Source organism: Grampus griseus (assembly GCF_964374135.1).
Source record: "Grampus griseus genome assembly, chromosome: 7".
NCBI lineage: Eukaryota > Metazoa > Chordata > Mammalia > Artiodactyla > Delphinidae > Grampus > Grampus griseus.
In genome coordinates this window covers 28,341,168-28,363,278 of record NC_139001.1, presented here as the reverse complement: position 1 = coordinate 28,363,278, position 22,111 = coordinate 28,341,168, and the positions used below count along the sequence as shown (strand labels likewise).

General features: G+C 43.2%; 2 protein-coding genes across 4 annotated transcripts in view; one reads left to right on the top strand and one right to left on the bottom strand.

The window, feature by feature from the left end:
- CCNYL1 (cyclin Y like 1) overlaps nt 1-10,622 on the top strand; it is a 36,611-nt gene extending 25,989 nt beyond the window's left edge. For 2 of the 3 annotated variants that reach the window (XM_082657858.1, XM_082657856.1), the window contains 3 exons: nt 2,539-2,705; nt 5,972-6,134; nt 7,669-10,622. In XM_082657858.1, the coding sequence (XP_082513984.1) occupies nt 2,539-2,705; nt 5,972-6,134; nt 7,669-7,785 (447 nt within the window). In that variant the 3' untranslated portion in view covers nt 7,786-10,622. The remainder of the gene's footprint in view (nt 1-2,538; nt 2,706-5,971; nt 6,135-7,668) is intronic. The other variant, XM_082657857.1, reaches the window with a different exon arrangement.
- Nucleotides 10,623-19,214: 8,592 nt separating this feature from the next.
- FZD5 (frizzled class receptor 5) lies at nt 19,215-21,873 on the bottom strand (the record flags this gene model as incomplete). Its single annotated transcript, XM_082658309.1, has 1 exon — nt 19,215-21,873. The coding sequence occupies one exon, from the start codon at nt 21,871-21,873 to the stop codon at nt 20,116-20,118; it is 1,758 nt and encodes a 585-aa protein (XP_082514435.1). The 3' UTR covers nt 19,215-20,115.
- Between the last annotated feature and the right edge of the window lie 238 nt (nt 21,874-22,111).

The window sequence follows — 22,111 nt, the reverse complement described above, 5'->3', positions numbered from 1 at the left end:
AACTATTTTTTTTTAATGAGTATTTTTAATTTTTATTTATTTTTATTTATTTATTTTTTTGGCGGTACACGGGCCTCTCACTGTTGTGGCCTCTCCTGTTGCAGAGCACAGGCTCTGGATGCGCAGGCTCAGCGGCCATGGCTGACGGGCCTAGCCGCTCCGTGGCATGTGGGATCCTCCCGGACCGGGGCACGAACCCGTGTCCCCTGCATCGGCAGGCGGACTCTCAACCACTGCGCCACCAGGGAAGCCCCAATGAGTATTTTTTAAAAGGTGACTATTTCAAGTAGTGGTAAAAACCATGAAGAGAAAGCAAGGTAAAGAGATAAAGTGATTAGAGGGGCTTCCTAGAAAGATCAGGAAGAGCCTCTCTGAAGAGGTGATGTTTGAACCCAGCACCTGGCTGAACTGAGGAAGAGCAGGAACGCTGGCATTACGGGCAGAGGGGACGAGGGCAAGGCTCTGAGACAGGAACATGCTGTGTGTTCAAGGAAAAGCAAGGTGGCCATTGTGATCAGAGTGAGGAACGAGGGAAAGAACATAGGTGATGAGGTCACAGAAGGACAATGCTGTACTGCACAGGGCCTCGTAACTTGCAGGCCACGGGAAGAAGGTATTTGTTTGATGGGAAACCTCTGGCAGATCTGGAGCAGCCGCATAAAGTACTCTTCATTTAAGAGGCTCTCCTGGCTGCTTTGGGGAGAACAGACTGTACTCTGTTGGGAGGCAGAGTGGAGGCAGAGAAGTTAGGCAGTGGCAGCGATACAAGTCAGAAGTGACAGACAGAAAAGCGGTCAGGGTACCAGTGAAGGCAGAGATAACAAGAAGTTCTAACAGATTGGAGCAGGATAACTCAAGTGCAGGTTTTTGGTCCCAGCGACTGGGCGTGTGGCAGTGCTCTTTCAGTATGAGGGAAGGCCTGGGGAGTGGAGCTCTGGGATGAAGAGCTCTGGGTTGTTTGTGTGAAGGCACCGGTGACCATGGCAAGAGTAGCCTCTGTAGAGTGGTAGCAGCAGGAGGCTGACTGAAGTGGGTTAAGGAGAGGATGGGAGATGAGGACGCTGTCTGGGGGACAGGCGGGGGACAGGCTGGGGACGTGTAAGCATTCACACTGGAGGAAGCCTCTGACAGAGAGGGAGAAGTTGTTCAAAAAGAGACTAAATGTGCGAACAGTGTTCTGCGGAAGTGAGATGGGATCAACTTCATTCAGAGAAGAGTTAGCTTCAGTGAAAAGAAAGAAATCTCGCTTCCTCCGAGACAGGAGGGCAAGTGGGATAAATGAATATCGGCACGTGTACCAAGTTTGCCAGTATAAAGGTGAGAGGAAGTTGAGAGATTGCCAGTGTCGTTTCAGTGCCTCTGATTAGTCCCACAAAGTAGAGAGTTGAACCTTGCAGGGAGAGTCGTTCTTAGGGTACTAGAGAGTGCTGAGTTCTCTGGGGAATGGGAGCAGAATTTCACTAAGAACATATAATCTCAATACCCGTGTTTGAAAACACAGTAGAGTTTGGGGAGCATTGGCGAATCTGAGCTGTCAATCTGATAACCCTTCAGAGAGTAAACATACTCTTTAAAACTGGACATTTTTCTTTTTGTCAAATGGCATATATACTCTTCTGCAGAGGTAACAACAAATCACAGCTTACCTCTATAATCTTTACTCAGCTGTTAACTCCATCCAGTTCTTTGTAGGATAGACATTTGATACATGTAAAAGAAACCATGAAATCATCTCACAAACCAGCAGGTTTAGAGGAGCCCCAGGGATACAGACACAGGCAGCTCTTCCCACCTTAAAACCAAAAGAATTGACTAAGCTGCAGATTATGGAAGACAGAAATGAATAATGAAATGATAATGGAGATGTGAAAAATAGGGGATATGAAAAGGACTACCCTTTGTATGCATGTGTGTTCCTTAAAAAGGCACTAAAATACGGGAATACTCCACAGTTGTAAAGCCCCTTTGTACTGCCTGTCCTGCTGTGCCACACAGCAGCCACTGGGAGGCTCTCTTGACCACCAGTTTTTATCTTCAAGTTCATGCCACAAAAGGACTGGTTACTCTGAAGAGAAGATAAAGATGTGCTCAGTCTTACCAGAATTTTACACACTCAAGCATTATGTAAAATCGCCATGCAGCCACCACCAGTCTGGTAGGTACATTGCACGTGGTAGGCACTCAAGCATTTACTGAACAGTTGAAATCGACCCTGGGCTGTATGTGCTGCCCTTTACAAGTGGGTAGGTAATAATACAATGCGTGTCTTTAGAATGCCCTTTGCCGAGATGTCCTTTCATTCCTGTGACCAAAATTCGGTTGGAAATTCACACGGGCAGAGTAGAAATATCAGACTAACAGAAACATCTGACTTACAACCGTGACCTGGCCTCTGGCCTTGGCTTGTCTGAGCAAAGTCTTTGCAGAACCTAGGAATAAAAGGCATGTCAAAAAGAGATGAAATCTGTCATTCCTAACAATTCTTATCACAGCACTTAAACTGAACTAAAATCAAAGATCAGTGCTCTACTTTTGCAGGTTTACTTAGAAAGGCTTTTAACTTATGCTGAGATCGACATTTGCCCCACTAACTGGAAAAGAATTGTTTTGGGAGCCATTCTTCTTGCCTCCAAGGTTTGGGACGATCAGGCTGTATGGAATGTGGACTACTGCCAGATCCTCAAGGACATTACAGTTGAGGACATGTGAGTTTGTAAGGTTACGGTGAACTTTGTAACCATTTTCCAATGCCTCATTTGCTCCCATAAAGTTTACATTTTAAGAAATGTTACATTGTGCAGAGAGCTGAAATAGACATAAAATTACAGCCTTCCTTCTATCTAGCTGTAGTATAACAACTTGTATTTCCCCTCATTAATTGGTAGGTCTTGATGTGTTATTGTTGTAATATTCTGCTTAATAAATTGAAATTATTTTTCTGGTGGTTTTTGCCAAACATTTTACAAGCTCACTACCAGAACAACATGGTACAGCAAGTAACTTCACAGCTTTCTTAAAGCTGTCTACCAGGTCCAGTCCATTTTTAAGGGGCACATGCCTGGTCTTTGAAGCAAGTGGCCACTGTTAAGGTCTTAGGGCCTCTAGACTACTGACAGGTTATAATTTCAACCTGAGTCACACATTGTGTATTTGCTTTTGCTGGTCTTTTCCTCCTTTTTATCTGAGGTTCTGTTGTTACAGAAACTATGATGTACAGGTAGCCACATATAAAGGTTTCAGATCCCTGTGTTCCTGTCTCCTCCCCTAAAGTCTGCTGAGTTAGGAAACACCTGCCTCTCAGGTAGGCCGGGAAGCATCACTGGGGCCTCACCCAGGGCACTCAGCAAACACAGCAGCAGCACTTTGTGGGGCCTTGAGTTAACTAGGCAGGTTCTCCTCACAGATGGCACGCTCACATTGGCATGAAACACCAGGCTTCCAATCTGGCTCTGGTGAAGGGCCCCAAGGGTGGGAAGCAGGATGAGCCAGAGAGGTAATTCCAGCAGACTCTTGAAGTGCCCGCTTGACAGTGAAAATGTCTTTGTGGGTGGCATTCAGGAAAATGTGAAAGGACACCTGTTGATTATATTGGACAGCAGAGGCCGATCAAGATGGCACGCAGGGGCAAGAGTTTGTTTTTGTTACCTTTGCCCCTTACTCTAGATAATTCAGAATTACCAAAGTGCATATTTACAGCTGAAGCGAGGAAAGTTGTGACTAAGAGATGGGACCAGTGACTGTCAGTAGCTGTCAAAGTGGCTTTTGGTGAAAATGTCCACTTCGGTGATAATGTAAACCGGGTGGTCATGGTGATATTGCTGGTAGCAATCTTAGCAAACACTGTAACAGCAGATAATGAATTTGAAATGAATAGAAGTACTTTTGGAAGTTGCAGAAACTAAAGTGACGTTGACCAACACTATCATCAGTCTTTAAACTGGTCCCTTGAAGGAAGGAAAATTTGTAATCGTGAACACCATCCCTGCCCTGATGGCAGCTGAAATTTTCTCAGAATCTGCAACTGAGCTGACTGGGGCACTGGTTCCAGGTACAACATCAGAGAACATGCAGGGAACTGTGTGGGTGTTCATAGATGTGAGCCCAGGAGCACTGGCGGCAGTGTCCAGCTATGAAGAAACTACTTCTAAACAACACTTTTCTGTGTAGAACAGAGAATCACCAGGAGTTATGTTTATAATAGGCTGCTTTTGTTTATGATCTTTGGAAGTCGGAAAGCATTACAGCAAAGTGTTTAATAGACATTTGTTTCATCCCTCTGCTGTTGACCACTATTTGTAATGGTCTCATTTTGAGTCTGAATTGAAAAATTGCTGCCTATCTGCTTTTCTTTAAAACTTTCTAACATCTATGTGTCTTGTTAAATATATATTTCCCTTCAAAAGAGTAAGTTAAACTGAGCAGCTGCTGTTCAGAAAATTTGCTGCACCTTTAAATAGTATGCTCTTCAGCCATCTAGCCATTTAAAAAACAACAAAAAACACAGAAGATGCATATTCTATAGGCATAATGCTTTTCTTCAGTGATTAAAGCTCTATTAATAGACATGTTAATCCTATGAAGTACTGTATTTCCACACAATTAAAATGTATTAGTGGAGAAAATATAAAAGGGATAGTGAAGTGCATTTATTCCTGTAGTAAATTAAGTCCTGATTAGCTGATTATCAAAACATTATCTGATTTACATTTCTATAGACTTCTGGCCGTATGAACAGGAAATTAATTTTGGAAGTAGGTTCAGTTAGGTTTAAAGTTCAACAAATGAGAAACCTCATTTCTGCTCATACTCTGCTCTCCATACAGGAGAACATGGAGCATTTGTTGATTTATCCAATGGATAAAATATTAACACTTTAAAACCAAGAAACCAAAGGTATTGTAAAATAAGCCACTCGCATGTTTGTTTGGGTATTTATCATTTTTATATAATCAACTCTCTAAAGTGATTGCTGTGAAAAGTGGTAAGATTTACTCTAATTTTATAGTTATTTACTTAAACATTTGGCAAGCAAATGGCTGGATATGGTCATATAGCAGAAGCCTGCTCCCAACACTCTGCTTTCCCACTTCATTGAATTCGCTCCCTATGGGCGTGTGCAGTCCCTCCTGGCACCTGGCAGGGGGCGGTAGGTCTGAACATCCTGGGCTGCTCTCCTAACACCGGGGGAAAACAACTGCTCTATCAGAGGTCATACCGTAAAGTGGGTTTAGTCTAGCTGAGACATAATCTTACTGCCTTCCTAAGCTTAAAAAGTGCATCCTGTCCTGTCATGGTGACAACAACTCACCCTAGTAAGGTTAAGGTGAACAGAAACTTGCATTATGTCCTTTGACACAGCCCCATGCATTGTGGCGGGGGCGGGGGGGGATTCCCTTTCCCATCGAATGTAGCTTATTTATTTATTTACTTGAGATGAATCCTTGTTGCCTCAAGAGTTTTCCCCCCTCAGAGATAATAGCAGTGGCTCCCGATGGATCCATTTGTTGCCGTGGTGATGTGCCCACTCCTTTTGTTGGCTCGCCTCTACTTCAATAAGCCCCTTCCTGTCATCAGCCCGGTGAAAATGTCTGCAAGTTCTTCAGAGCTAATAAACAGCATACATCATTCCTTTCATCTGATCACTATAGCGGGGCCTTGTGAGTGAGTGTGGAGCATGAATCGTACAGCTGCACTAATGGAACTCTGAAGAATGAGCCCCTGAGTCAGCAGCATGAGTGCATAAGAGGGCCATAACCTCTTCCCCCTTGTCCCAAACTCAAAGTGCTGGGACGCAGAAAGGACCACAAATAGCTGTACCTTGTTTGAACATTAGGGTATTAATCCAGCTGGGTAGCCATTATTTGTTTCAAAACAGTATTTAGAGCCATCCTAGTAGCTCAGAATGGTATTTTTGAAGATAGCCCAGTTGACTAAAATTGTCCTGTGTTGGTTTTGTCTTCTCCTCCCCCAGGAATGAGATGGAAAGGCACTTCCTGGAGCTACTTCAGTTTAATATTAATGTTCCCGCCAGTGTGTATGCCAAATACTACTTTGACCTTCGCTCCTTAGCAGATGACAACAACCTGAATTTTCTATTCACTCCTCTTAGCAAAGAAAGAGCACAGAACTTAGAGGTAAGGCTGTGAAATCACTAACTGGGGTTTTCTGTCAGCCACCGAAGCCACATCTGTAGCTAAATTATATTAAGCAGTGATTAGGAAAATGGAAAGCTGTTAACAGTTTGAAGAGCTTATTAACCCGTTGGCATCATATTTCCTGTGTCTTTTATGGTTTATACAGGGATCTCACATTATTAAAAAAAAATTGTCTCTTCTGTAACCATAATTCAGAATACTTTAAATCATATTTAATCTGTTCTTAATGGTTTTCCATTTGAACCTCTACACTTAACATATAACCATACATGAATAATTTCTTAAAATTGTATCCCTAATCATATGTACCTACATAATCTACTTACCACTCTTAACTGTCTTTTTTTTTATATATATAATTGATGTTTTGGACTATTTCTACTATTTCTACTGTCTTGATTTTTTAAATAAATAAATTTATTTATTTATGGCTGCATTGGGTCTTCGCTGCTGCACGCGGGCTTTCTCTAGCTGCGGCGAGCGGGGTCTACTCTTCATTGCGGTGCGCGGGCTTCTCATTGCAGTGGCTGCCCTTGTTGCAGAGCACGGGCTCTAGAGCCCAGGCTCAGTAGTTGTGGCGCACGGGCTTAGTTGCTCCTTGGCATGTGGGATCTTCCCGGACCAGGGCACAAACCCATGTCCCCTGCATTGGCAGGCAGATTCTTAACCACTGCGCCACCAGGGAAATCCCTCTTAACTGTTTTTTACTCAGCTTGCAGTTCGTGTGTGTGTGTGTGTGTGTGTGTGTCACAGTTCAGTCCCATGAGTTTATTAGACAAAGCATCGGTGGCTAACCTGAGAGACCTATACTTGGAAGGTAAAATGTGGGTTCAGATACTGGATGTAGAAAGTACATGAGTTTTTAATGTAAATGGTAACGTACATGGAACAAAGTAATATTTATGGCTTATGATTTTTGGTGGGTATACAGCAAAATTCACAACTGAAATGAACACATTTAAAATTGATACTTTCTGTGGTACCTTGGTGGTACTTTAGAATAAGATGTTTTTCTACCATAATTTATGTGCAAGTGAAATAGCACCTTTCAGCGCTTCAGTCATTAGACCTCTCCTACCTTCAGCACATACCTACCTCATTAAAATTTTCTTAGAGTATGTAATAACTAATGAAAATTGAATAGAAGTTGAATAGCTGAGTAAACACTGATTTTGCCCAAGTGTATGTCCATTACGTTTAAGGATCAAGTGTGTAGGTAACAGATGATATTGCTATTAGGAGCCTATCATTAGGAACCCAATTTTTAAGTAACTCCAAGTTATTAGGGCAAGTTATCCCTTGCCCCAGCAATCTAATCATAGCCCTTAAAGGTTATCACCTTAGAGAATTGTCAGTTAGTGTAGATATCAGCTATCCAAAGTAGCAGTGACTATGAACTATCTAAACGAATGTAGATGTGTGCCTTATCAATGATGCTTTTTTGTTTTTTTAAGGTCCGAACATTTTTTTTTCCCCTAATTGTACCTATGTTCTACCTGATTGACTTTCCTAGGCCATTTCCAGATTGTGTGAAGACAAATACAAAGACTTGTGTAGAGCTGCTATGAGAAGGTCTTTCAGCGCTGATAATTTCATTGGTATTCAGCGCTCCAATGCCATCCTCTCTTAAGGGAGAAGTGAGGGGTTGTAACATCATAAACCCCTCGTAACAAGGACTGGAGAAATATCACCTCTCCTGCTCAGAAACCAGCAAAGTTAGTATTTTCACCTTAAAGAAAGACATTGAATTCAAGAGACTCATGGACAAGCGAAGATTATGCTGTAGGAAAGAACGGGACCTCGTCAATGTAACACACTCTTCTGTCCTTTTTAATGTAAACAGAGTTACAAAAACCACTCCAAAGCGAAAAGCTCCCAATCCACGCACAAATATCTGCTTACTGTGTAGGCCGATAGCTGTGAACTATGTGAGGTTTTTTAATTAATAGTTTAAATTTTTAGACTTTAAAGACACTAACTATATAATTTTTCCTGTTTTTCTTGCCTCACTGTCCCATACTGCTGCATATTCCTTTAGAATCAGTGCAGTATTACCATTAAAAAATGTGACTCCTAACAACTCATAAAGCCAAACTTAGGAACAGACTGTTGTAGCATCGTTAGGTTTTGAAGGGTTCTTCCTCCCTACTATACCACTGAAGCTGCTAGTCATTATTGGCAATCAGTTTAAACCAAAAAGCTGCTGAATAACACTTGTCATCCACATTCTTTGCAGGCAGTACTTATTAGCATATTAGCATGTTTGGGATCATAAACAGAGAAAGTAGGTTATTTACTTCTATTGGGTCCGTGCTGCATTTCTTGTTAACTATGATGGTGCTTCTGATTTTGTGATGATTTTCCTCTTTATTACATACTTGTATTAAAGGATATTTTCATACAGCCAACATGGTGGTCCAGTAATTAACAAGCCGGCAGTGAACTAGAAGGTGTCCCAGAAGTCTCAGTGAAATTGCAAGCCTGAATATAGTGTGCTTGGATACTCCAGAACACTGTTGCAGAATTATAAATGCTACAGACTGGCAAAACGTCACTTGCAAGTTTAATCGAATTTCTTCTAAACTCATTTAGGTTTGTAAATTTTAAACATTAAGCTTTTAATATTAATGTTCTGTTTCAGCCCCTCTTGAGGATAGCAAACAATGGGCTGAAATAAAAAATTAAGAGCTTAAGGTCAGAATGGCCATCATCAAAAAATCTACAAACGTGCTTGCTTCGGCAGCACATATACTAAAATTGGAACGATACAGAGAAGATTAGCACGGCCCATGCACAAGGATGACACGCAAATTCGTGAAGCGTTCCATATTAAAAAAATAAAAATCTACAAACTATAAATGGAGAGGGTGTGGAGAAAAGGGAACCCTCTTGCACTGTTGGTGGGAATGTAAATTGATACAGCCACTATGGAGAACAGTATGGAGGTTCCTTAAAAAACTAAAAATAGAACTATCCTACGACCCAGCAATCCCGCTACTGGGCATATACCCTGAGAAAACCATAATTTGAAAAGAGTCATGTACCACAATGTTCATTGCAGCTCTATTTACAATAGCCAGGACACGGAAGCAACCTAAGTGTCCATTGACAGATGAATGGATAAAGAAGATGTGGCACATATATACAATGCAATATTACTCTGCCATAAAAGAAACGAAATTGAGTTATTTGTAGTGAGGTCATACAGAGTGAAGTAAGTCAGAAAAACAAATACCGTATGCTAACACATACATATGGAATCTAAAAAAGAAAAAAAGGTTGTGAAGAACCTAGGGGCAGGACAGGAATAAAGATGCAGACAGAGAGAATGGACTTGAGAACACGGGGAGGGGGAAGGGTAAGCTGGGACGGAGTGAGAGAGTGGCATGGACATATACACACTACCAAATGTAAAACAGATAGCTAGTGGGAAGCAGCCGCATAGCACAGGGAGATCAGCTGGGTGCTTTGTGACCACCTAGAGGGGTGGAATAGGGAGGGTGGGAGGGAGACGCAAGAGGGAGGAGATATGGGGATATATGTATACGTACAACTGATGCACTTTGTTACAAAGCAGAAACTAACACACCACTGTAAAGCAATATTATACTCCAATAAAGATGTTAAAAAAATGAGTTTAGAAGAAATTCAATTAAACTTTCAAATGATGTTTTGTAAGTTTGTGGCATTTACACTTCTACAAGTTTCAAAGCTTAAAATTGCACTAAGACTTAAGGGGATACCTTGTATCTTCATAGACCTGCCCATCTCTTTCTAAAGCAGTCCTTTGCAAGGCTGGGCCGCTTACCTGCTTGATCACCTAAGTTTCTTTTTTCTAGATTTGGTAAAGGAATTATGAACAACAGTGTTAATTCACATGTAATAAATTGAAAGGAACTGGACCCTAATAGTAGTGATAGAGTAAGTGATACGAAACAGCTTTTCTATCCTATGTGTTAACCTGGCTGTAGGTGTCTCACTTCAAGTTCTGCTATTTAAGAGGAATCATGTAAAACCTTAGGAACCCTTACCTCAGGCTTTAAAAGGCAGGGAGGTCCAGTAATCAGTCTTTTAGGAGATGGGTAACGATGTCACCTAAACTTGAAATGTTAAAAAAAAAAAAGTTAGTGTTCTCAAGTATGTGAAATCTTTCTCCTCCTACCTTCTCAAATGTAATCCTAGGAATTTTGCCTGTAAACAAAGCATTTCTGGGCCAGAAATACTTTCTCTCTTTATAGTAAGGCTTCACATTATATTGAGTGCTGCAGGTTCCATCATTTTTAAAGGACAGAGACATAAATGATAAATTACGGTATATAAAATATTACAATCTACCACCTCAAAAAATATTGTTTATGGAGTTTGGAGCTTCAAATACTGATTGCAGTTTTATTTTGAAAAGAATGCTACAACTTATGTGGTTTTTCTTCCTCATGTTTATATTAAAAGAAAAGCTAATAAACTCTATTTTAATTAAAATATATGGCTACTGTGTTTGTAACACTTCTCACTAGTCACATAACAACTCTGTCTAACTCAAATGTTTTCAATCAGCTCTGATAGTCGGGCCTTAAAGCATTTTCAAACTAACCATAAGTTGTTTTGACCCTTGCCTTTAGTTAAGATGTCATTTCTTCAGCTTACGCTCTTTTCAACCTGAAGATAATCTAACTTAAAATCACTGGCTACAGTGCTCGGTGGCATAATGCATTAGATGGCATTTTTTAATTGTTTGTTATGGTGCCAAGATGGAAATGCACATTGAAAGATAAAAGTAGGTAAATACACAGAGAAAGGAATTACAGGGATACTGTAGAATCAGAACTTGAGTTGTTTGAGGGCTTCAAGCAATTGAACAGGAAAGAAAATGGAAGAACAGGAAGCAGTAGAATTGTGGTTGCTGTTAAGAGGGTGACTTTTTTTTTTTTTTTTTTTTTGGCGGTACGCGGGCCTCTCACTGTTGTGGCCTCTCCCGTTGCGGAGCACAGGCTGCGGATGCGCAGGCCCAGCGGCCATGGCTCACGGGCCCAGCCGCTCCGCGGCATGTAGGGATCCTCCCGGACTGGGGCACGAACCCGTGTCTCCTGCATCGGCAGGCGGACTCTCAACCACTGCGCCACCAGGGAAGCCCCTAAGAGGGTGACTTTTAAACAAGCCACGTAATTTGACTTTAACATGCTATTTCACTTACATTCAGTTGGAAACATACCAGATCTCTAAAGTTTCTTTTAGACCCTAGCCACTGCACTTGAGCAATATTCCATCAGTCCTGATAGTATTGCCATGTTTTCATCCACCTTAATTACCTTCCTAAGGTCAGATCTTTAACTTTGTTCTTGTTAAGTTGCTGACTAGGAGAAATGATCTTATTTAGTATAGAAGGGAAAAAAATCTATCACAAGTCACTGTTTATATCAATAGTTTGCACTGCGTAATAATATGCCAGTTACTAAGCAGAAATGCTGACATATCTCGAGTGGTCGAAGGTTTAAAACAAAAAAAGTTGGGGTAGGAACATTGGACATGACTGTAGCTTCAAGAACAAGTTGGTAGAATAAGGAGAATCACTAAAAATTGCTTTTTCCCTTCAGCTTTAATTCTAGAGGCAATACAGCCATTTTAATAAATGGGAAATTGAGGCAAATTAAGGTAAAAATTTAAACATCACTGAAAGTAGGTTCTCCAACAAATATGGGGCATGGAAACTAGTTACTAATAGGGTGGCAACTATGGCATTTTTTTCCAGGATTTTATACCTAGGAAGGGTTTGTTCCCTAAAGTAGTAAGACTATAAAAGAATATCTGACTACCTGAACTCAAATTTTATTTTTTCGCTTTTTAAAAAAAATTTTTTTCTCTAGTGGAATACTGACACGTGCAATTTTAACTCTGGTATATCGTGAACTGAACTTTTTTCTTTACAAGGAAAAGACAGAGGTTTGAAATGTATGTTTGAACCAAATTAAATTGCCGTTTTTGTATGTTAAATTCATATGGTTGACCCTAAGACAACTTCTTAGGGCCCAGTGTTTCTGGTTAAGAGAAATTTTTTCCACCCTGTATCAGATCCCATCATGACCCTATTCTTTGACATTTACTCCTAATGTACCCTGTATGCCCGTTATTGAAATTCAACAGCACTAAATCCTAGTTTTACAACAGGTCAAGTTTCATTTCTTAGTTTTCCCATTCTATAAAATATACCATTCCTTGATTTTTGAAAAATGCTGAAGCCAGTATTTACTGGAAAACAATTCACTCTGTATTCAGGTTATGCAGTGTTTTCGAAAATGTTTACCTATAGCGTGTAGGTTAGCTAAAATCTTTCATCACCCAAGCCTTCTCTCTAACCACATGTAAAATGACTACGACCGTTCCCTCACCCAGAAGCCGCATTCTTGAGTATAGAGCTATTTGGTAAAACACTGGACAGCTGGTAGGGGCTCTCCCAGAGGTAAGTGCTAATTTCTATGCAGAATCTGTAGATTACACCCAGCATCTATCAATCAAGTTAAGGATTAGATCACCTAAAATCTTAACTGTTAGCCACTTACCAACCTGGCCAGCCTGACACCTTGCCAGCAAGAATACAAAAGATCTAGGAGCCCTTCAGAGACACCTGGTCCCTTGTACACAGGTGCAACCTGTTTGGCTTCTGAGGCAATTTCCACTAGTCCATTTTAAATGGGTTTGGCAGATGAGATAACATGCACTTCATGTGAAACAAATGTTATGAATACCAGTTTATGGTTTAGGGTCTCTAACATGCAGAAAAAACCAGGAAAGTGAAGTAGTACAGAAATTAGAAATCCAGAGTCAAATGGAAAGAGGTTAATGTTCTTTAAAAAAAAAAAAGGAACAGGTTAGGTGATGACTAGCTGCTGTGAGGGCAGCTAAGTAATTTGAATGTGATTAGAGACAGCCTCAGAACCTAAGGTCCTCAAGAATATGTCGACCTCTACTTCAAGACCTCAAATTACTCTGCTAGCTTTTTCTTACAACATCTATTCCTTCATCTTACCATTCTCAATTCTACTGACCTTTACATCTAGCTCCCCAGATGGTGGCCCTTTATCTCCTCACTGGGGGAACCGACTCTTCCAAACACAGGGCGTCAGTGTTTCGTCCACCTCCCGCTGCACTCTCTCAACAAGGTCATCTCAGCTTCACCCTTTGACTTTCTGCTCGTGTCCAGTGTGGCAGTGCTTGATGTTGGTTACTACTATGACCCATTTCTAAAACATTATCACCAGGTTCCAGGAATACAGGATTTATATGTCTCCCAGGCTAACTGGCCCCTGGTAATCCCCTTTAATCAACTACTTGAGCCCTCCTGTGTTCCCACAAAGTAGTTGTTCCCAATTTGCTGCACTCACTCCCCTGATCTGCCCACAACCCTAGATGTATCTCCTCAGGCTAGGCAGCAACCCCACCTTCCGAACTCCAAAACTCATTTCATCTGGCATTAGGAATAGATGCCTCACTTCTTAAGGTAACCCCTCTCATCTAAGGGAGAGGATTCCATCCCGACTCTTCAAGTCAAATTTCTATATCCAACCCCACCACCACCAGGATGGTGGTGAGGATGGGGCAATTTGACCTTCCTCAGCCCTTGACATGTCCTAGTGTTTCTCAAGATGTGGTCTCCAGACCACACCTGCCTCTCATGGGCTGAAAGTCCCTGTAAGAAATGAAGCTTCTCCTCTAAATGCAATGTGGAATCCTAGAACAGATAAAGAACATCAGTGGAAAATCTGGTGAAATCCAAATGAAGTCTGGAGTTAACAGTAGTGCGTTAATGTTGACTTCTTAGTTTAACAAATGTGCTATGATAATGTTAATATTAGGGCAAAATGGATATATCTTTGCAACTTTTCTGTAAGCCTAAAATAATTCTAAAAGTTTACTAAAACAGAACAAAAAGACCTAATTCTTGGATCCCAAATTAATCTCAATTCCTGGAGCTGAAGCCTGGGAATCTACATTTCTAATAGGAACCCCAAATGATTCTTATGCAGACACAAATTTGAAACCTCATCTTTCAATTCCCTTTCCATTCCACGCCTGAATGGCTGCTTCCTCCTCGTTTTACTTACCTTAACCTGATTTAATCTTTTAGATCCTCTCAACCCTAAAATATAAGTACTATCATTATCCCCCTTTCACAGATGAGAAAGTACTAAGATGAAGTACACAAATGAAGTACTAAGAGCTTAAGTAATTTGTTCAGGATCAACAGCCCATGAATGATGGAGCTGGGAGTTGAATCCCTAATCAGTCTAGCTCCCAAGTCTATGCACAGAACCATTCTACTTCCGCTCATTCTGTTGCACGTAAGAGCTCTGTAACTAAATCACTAAAAGAAGCATTATTACCTATTTCTCCAACTTCCTAAGTCCAACAGTGCCCCCCTTTCCCACTGGGGGGAATGAACAATGAGAAAGCATTGGGAAGATGTGCCAACTAGAGACCTGTACGGGTAAGGCACAGTGGCTCTTGCACCAGGATCCAGCTCAACTGCTGTATTTTCTGTTCTCCCTAATGCCCTAACATGTACCAATCTCATAGTACTCACTTGGATGCTAAATTAATTATCTCAGGTTTACTAAGCATCTGTCCAGATTGTCAGGGAAGTGCCAACTCTAAATCAATTTACAGTTGGCCCTCTGTATCCACAGGTTCTGCATCAGTGGATTCAACCAACCATGGATTGAAAATATTTAGGGAAAAAAATTTCAGAAAGTTACAGAAAGCAAAACTTGAATTGGCTGCACACCACCAACCATTTGCATTATATTTACAACTACTTAGGATTTGTATTTGGTATGATAAGTAATCTAGACATGACTTAAAGTATAAAGGAGGGTGCGGGGGAAGATGGGAGGGTTGTGCGTCGGTTATATGCAAATACTGCACCATTTTATATAAGGGACTTGAGCATCCATGGATTTTGGTATGGGGCGGCACGGGGGGAGGGAGACTACTGGAACCAATTACCCACAAATACAGAGGGAGAACCATATATCCTCTTATCTTATCTGGGTTCCCTGACTTGTATTTAGACCTTAATACAAAGTTGTGGATCTAACTGCTGAATGATAAAGTTTTGGGGGTTTCTGACTGCAAACCAGACACACACAAGAGCAGCACTTCTATCCAAATTGCTTCAGTACAGAGTATAGATGGAGGGTTGATAAAATAGAACACAATCTCAGGCAATGTCTCTGTTCTTACGTGGATTTTCCTTCATTTCTTCAAGTGCATCATGAAACAATCACAGGATCAGCAGGAGAAACCTATGAAGTATATTCAGGTAAAACATGTTTTCATTAGTTCTCCTTCTGGTGATTGGAATTTCCTTGATTTTATTATCAATAAAAACATTGCCACTTATATTCAAAGTACATCTGAGAAATCTGATCATGAAATTAGAATGCACATACCTCCTTCAGATACTCTTAGAAAACAATGTCTCTCCATAAAAGCATGAGAAAAATACTTGTACAGCATCTTATTTGCTTTACCATTGCTTTAATGCACTTTAAAATTTATCTACATGAATTGGGAACAAAGAAACAAAAATAGACATTTCTTTGTTTTTCATAAATAACTACTCTCCATATTTGATAAAAATCTCAAAGCATTAGTTTAACTTCCCACAAATATAATACATACAATTTTTTTTTCCTGAAATAATAAGGTCAGCAAATTAAGTATCTTGACACTAATATAACCACATACAACTGCTTTTCTACTGACTTCCAGGAACAAAACAAAAACAGAAAACTTCTTATCAAGATGCTCTGGGTTTCCTTTTGCTAGTGTTAGGGACCCTGGAATTATAATCATCTGCCAGTAATAATTTTATAGATTCTAGTTGATTGTCTACAAATAAAATATCGCTGGCTCTGCTTTGAGTTCTGGATTTGACATGACACTGACAATACCGCATGGGACAGGCACTACACATACACGGAAATCAGAAAAAGTATTGAATGCCCTGGACTCGAACTACTGACTCAGTATGTGCCTCATTTGGCTCAGTAATAAATTCACCTGCACCAAACCCGTATCAAAAGTCACTAAATCTCTCATATATATAATATATATTATTTATATACACACCCACAACACATACATACTATACATACAGTTTGTAACAACATGAAGTAATATCGTCTTCAAATGATGTACCACAGACTGAAATAAATCCTGTAATTGTCATCAAGCTGCTAGAAGCTTTTGAGAGTTCTGAGCCAGGTTACTTACTTTCATCCTGCCTACCCTTCATTCACCCTGCTTTAATGTCTTGGTAGCTTTTGCTTTCAAAACCACCCTCCTCAACCTAGGTGTATTTCTTTCCCAGGATCACTTGATTGGACTTTGGAGGCAAGAAAGGGCATGCAGGGGGAGCAGGAAATCCTCAGCCACTGTACCTCACACCTGCCTAGATTTGTGATGTTCTCTATCCTGTTGGCCACATTCGGTGTTAGAAAGCAGTTATTCAAAGCTTTGTCCCTCCTACCCCCCTTGGTCTTTCTGTAGAGCACAAAAGTGAAAGAAGCCTCTTTAGCAGGGGTAGCAGTTCATTAAAATATACAACTACATTTCCTAGCTCTGGGGTTCCCATTCTGTACTTGAGACTGCAGGTCACAGATGCTGTTATTAAGGTGCGGTGTGGGATCCATGAGGTTTTCTCCTGGCAGCCGGTGTCAGGATTAGTGCAGCCCTAGCCCAGGAGGAAACGGCCTAATGAATACCAACTTGGAAACAGTGCTGTCAGCACATTATTTAAGCTTGTACATTGCTCACAATTACACACAACACACACACAGGCTTACCACTGGAAATGACTACGAGAAAACATGACAAAGGTTTGCAAGGATAAACCAATAAGGCACCGAGAAGACTTATTTTCAGCCAATTTAGACAACTTCAAAGTGTGAGGTTAAGAATATAAATTAGAACGACTTCCTAAGTCTTGTCAACTGATTTACTGAGAAGTCACATATTAGTTCCTTCTAAATCTTTACCCCCTAAAATCTATGACGGGAGACGCTGCTTACAATTGAACCATGAAAGGGACAGCCCAAAAGCTGTACCTGTGAAACTAAACTGGGCCTTAAATCCTTCCTAAAATCAGAGCTGGCTGTGAAGAAGTTGCTAAACCAACCCACAACCTTTCATTTTGTAATTGTTTTCATGAGTACGGATTGTTTGCCTAATAAAAATAAAAATCAGAAGAAAACAGCATATGAGATGGAAATAGGGGGCGACCATACATAGATGGGCTTCTCTGCCCTGGGTAGCAGGAGGGGTGGCTGAGGTAAAACTTGAGGGAAGCAGGTGGGCTTCATCTTTGAGGTAAGGGAGGGGGAGGGCAGCGGTGAAAACAGAGGCTGAAAACAGAGGCAGCTCTGAGAGTTGGCCTGGACCGAGATCTCCAAATGCATTACCTGTATTGCCTCTCCTTGTCTTAGTATCCTGTGTCTTAACTGCCTTTTTTTTTTTTTAATTGGTTGTTCTTTTTAGGTTTGGTATGTTGCCAAAATGAAAAATAGTTGTTTTAAAAGGAAGAATTAAATCACTTCAACCACATCATCCCACAACTTTTAGATACATTCTGCGTCATCTTTACATTCCTCCACAAAAAAAAAAAAGGAAGAGGAAAAACCCAAATTAGTCACAATGACCTAAGGCAGCAGAATAATCTATGTACTTTCTGGGAAGACATGTTAACTGAGGGAAGAGGTCAAGGTGATCAGAAAAGTTCCTCATTTGAAAAACAAGAGAGGAACTGGCCCTCAGGCAGGGGATCTATTTCAAGGTTCTAAGAAGCTCCTTCTGAACAAGTAGAGGAATTAGATGTGCAAAAAGTTCTGTAGCTCTGTGTACAAGGTTTTGTCGAATATACTGACATTTTGATTCAGAGGATGAGTGTGTAAGAGCAGTGCATTTTTATAAACGTGAATAGCTTTTGAAAGTCCATGAAAACTACAACACCAGGCTTCTTTCCACCAGCAAAGTGCTTAAATCCACTATGGAAAGTATACACTTGTTTACTTAATATCCATAATGTAAAAACTGGCCTGGGCTTAAATCTGACTTTTCCAACTTTGGTATAAATGAAGCGCAAACCCCTACACTTGTTTCTCTAGGGAGACATTCCCAAATTTTAATTGTTTTTGCCATTTTAGCTTCTTAAATTTAGTTCCCACTCAGTCCTGGTCACTGGTATTCTGCTGGCCAATGCACTGTCACCCCCATCCCCAGTAATGGCCTCACACTCTTCTTGAATGAATGGTTAAATAGATTAGGAAAGCAAACAGGATTTTTAACAGTAAAGTATGTGTGCGTGGTGTGTGTACGTGTATATTCATCAATACATAGGCTTTCATATATAAGTGAGGGAATGGTTCAACAGATTAGAAAAGCAAACAGAATTCTCTCACAGTAAAGTGTGTGCTCATCACTATATAGGCTTTCTCAGAAGAGGAGGAAGAGAAAAATATATTGAGGCGAGGGGGGCAGGGGGAAGCTTTCCTTTTGCTACACTGATCCATGTTTTAAAAGCTTATGCAAGGGTGTTATGGGTTTCATTTGTTTCCAGAGGCCGCAGAGAGCAGTGTCTCGATGCTTTTGGAATATCTGGCTGTAATCTAGTCCAAAGTCCAGGGACACTTATTTTCCCTCATCGCTGCCAGTGTTTGTTCACAGGTAGCCAGCCTCCCTCCCCCCGTTCAAGCACCTCATTCAAGGGTGGGTGTGGTTTCTAATCACAGCCCTCCAGGAGAGGAGGAATAAGAAAAGCAAAAAGACTGTTTAACATGATAAAGGAGGTGGGATGGGGGGGGGGTGGAGCAGATAAGACAGGTGTTGGAAATTTACTTAATTACAGGAGTTATATCCATTTTAGTCCTTAAATGTAAAAAGGAATCCCCTTCAGCACTATCGCTAAGTCCTTCCAGAAGAAGGAAGTGGGTTTATTTTTACCAAAGTTTTAACACAAGTTTTAAAAAGTGGCATCACCAAAGCCTATTAAGAACCACTCACTATAGATGTTAAAAAAAAAAAAAAAAAGAACCACCCACTCCTCGGGCACAAAGCTGCCATCTTAACAGTCTAGAATTCAAGTTCAACCAATCACCATCCCTTAGGTTCGCATTCTTCCAAATATTTATTCCGGACACTGCAATGCTACCTCTAACTTATTCAAGCAAAGCTGGCACTGTTAAGAACGAGAATGATTACAAGTACTATAGAAAAGAAACCGAAGCTTGCTAAACGAAGCTAGGACGGACACATTAGAATCTCTAAACATTGCCTAACCTTGTCACTTTCCGGAGGCCCTAACCATATTATGCTACCCCCCTCCTTGGTATGACTTAGGGTGTCCCCTAACTTAGGAACTATAAACAGGGACAAGCAGCTCACCTTAAAGCATCTTGGACACTTTAAGCAGTGGAAGGAGAAACAACCTGGAAAAGCACACGGAACAACTTCCCAGTCACAGCAACTTTCACTGTTCACATTATTTTTAAAGACAGAAGTATAGGAAATATATTTTCCCAATTTAGACCACCCAGTTCAAAGAAACCTGAACCAAGTGGAACTTCATCATAATGCCAACTTTAGGATTGTAAAGCCCCCAAAGCAAAGGTAAATTTTGTTGCCAAAATGCAACAAAGTTAAAAATTAAGAAAACTACATATAAATTAAAAACAGGGTTCCTCTTGAAAAGGCAGTAAGATAGAACAGACGTGAGCTGAGCCCCTTTGAGAAGTCCTGGGACAGGTACTCCCCTTGAAACGGTCCCTCTCCCCTCTCTCCAAGTTGCCCCGGGAGGGGGCATCAGCACCAAGAAGGTAAACGGAAGTGACCTTGGCAAAGCTACCAAACAAAACAACCTCCCTCCCTCAACTCCCGGCCCCGGTCCCGGTCCCTCGGCCTCGGCCTCCTCCTACACGTGCGACAGGGACACCTGCTTGTGATAGGCGGCGGCGGGGCCCGGCGGCGCGGTCCTGCCCGTGAGCGCTGCGCTCGCCTCGGCGTAGTCCCCCGCGGCCGTGGCGCCGCCGCTCTTGTGGCCCCGCCGCGGGCGGCAGCAGCAGCGGCTGGTGAAGCGCCGCCACGACTCCACAGTCTTGCCGGACCAAATCCAAACGCCCGACGTGATGCCCACCACAAGGCACATGAAGTACTTGAGCATGAGCACCCAGTACTCGGGCTTGGCGCGCGGCTGGCCAGAGTCCGGGCCGGGGCACGCGCAGGTGAGCGCAGCCTCCCAGCTCTCGCGATAGTGCTGTTCGTACAGGTAGCATGCTACCACGATGCTGGCTGGCACAGTGTAGAGCAGCGTGAAGATGCCGATGCGGATCATGAGCTTCTCCAGCTTGTCCGTCTTGGTGCCGCCCTGCTTGATGACGCTGCGGATGCGGAAGAGCGACACGAAGCCCGCCAGGAGGAAGAGCGTGCCCACCAGCAGGTAGAGCACCAGCGGGCCCAGCACGAAGCCGCGCAGCGAGTTCAGGTTCTGGTTCCCCACGTAGCAGATGCCGGCCACCGGGTCCCCGTCCACGGAGCTCAGTGCCAGCGCAGTGATGGACTTGACACTGGGGATGAGCCACGCGGCCAGGTGGAAGTACTGCGCATAGCCCGCAATGGCCTCGTTGCCCCACTTCATGCCAGCCGCCAAGAACCAGGTGAGCGACAGGATGACCCACCAGATGGAACTGGCCATGCCAAAGAAGTAGACCAGCAGGAAGACGACAGTGCACAGCGCAGGGCCCGTTGTCTCGTAGTGGATGTGGCTGTGCTCGCGGCTGCAGGCGACGCTGGCATGGCCCACGACCAGGCGCACCAGGAAGCCCAGAGACACGCACAGGTAGCAGGCTGACAGGAAGATGATGGGGCGCTCAGGGTAGCGGAAGCGTTCCATGTCTATTAAGAAGGTGGCCACCGTGGTGGAGGTGGAGATGAAGCACAGTACAGACCACAGGCCGATCCAGAAGGTGGCGAACGTGCGCTCGTCGGGGCTGAAGGACGGCTGGTAGCAGGGCACCGCGCAGTTGGGTACCTGGCCCGTCCTCACCTTGTTGTAAAGCGGGTGCGACTCCTTGAGAATGGGCACGAAGGGCTCGCGGCACTTGCACACCGACGGGCCCCCGGTGGCGCAGTCGCTCCCCGAGGCCGGCGACCCCGGCAGGCCTGAGTGGGTGGGCTTGGCCGGGAAGGGCCTGGGGGGCGCCGTGGTGGCCTCGCTGCGGTTGTAATCCATGCACAGGACCTCGGCGTCGCGGCCCAGCACCGGGAGGCGGTCGCAGCTCATGCGTTCCGGCCAGGCAAAGCCATACTGGCGCATGAGCGGCGAGCAGCCGGCCTTGGCGCGCTCGCACACCGAGCGGCAGGGCGGCAGCGGCTTGTGGTAGTCGGGCAGGCAGATGGGCGTGTACATGGAGCACAGGAAGAAACGCAGGTCCGGCGAGCAGTGGATCTCCACCAGCGGCCAGAACTGGTGCACCTCCAGACCCGCCTCGTCCTGCGTGTCGTGGTTGAACTGGTTGGGCATGTGCGTCAGGTTGTAGCCGATGCCGCGGCACATGGGCACTGTGATTTCCTGGCACACTGGGGCCTTGGAGGCGGCCGCCGCCCGGCCCGCCAGCTGCGCTAGGAGCAGCAGCAGCAGCGAAGGCGGCGCGGACGGGTCTGGCCGAGCCATAGCCCCCTCCCTCCCCTCGTCTCCCGCAGCCAGCGCGGGGCCAGCTCAGGCAGGGGAAACCGGGATCCGGGCTTCCCTCTCCGCCGACTTGTGTGGCGCCGGGACTGGCAACCTGTTGGTTTCTTTTTCTTTTAAAGAAATCCGTCCAAAGATAAACTGTTTCGGGAGGGCGCTGCCTCCGCAGGGAGCGCTCAGCTCTTCGCTGGAGAGGGCTGGGGAGGGACGGTTAGGGCTCCGA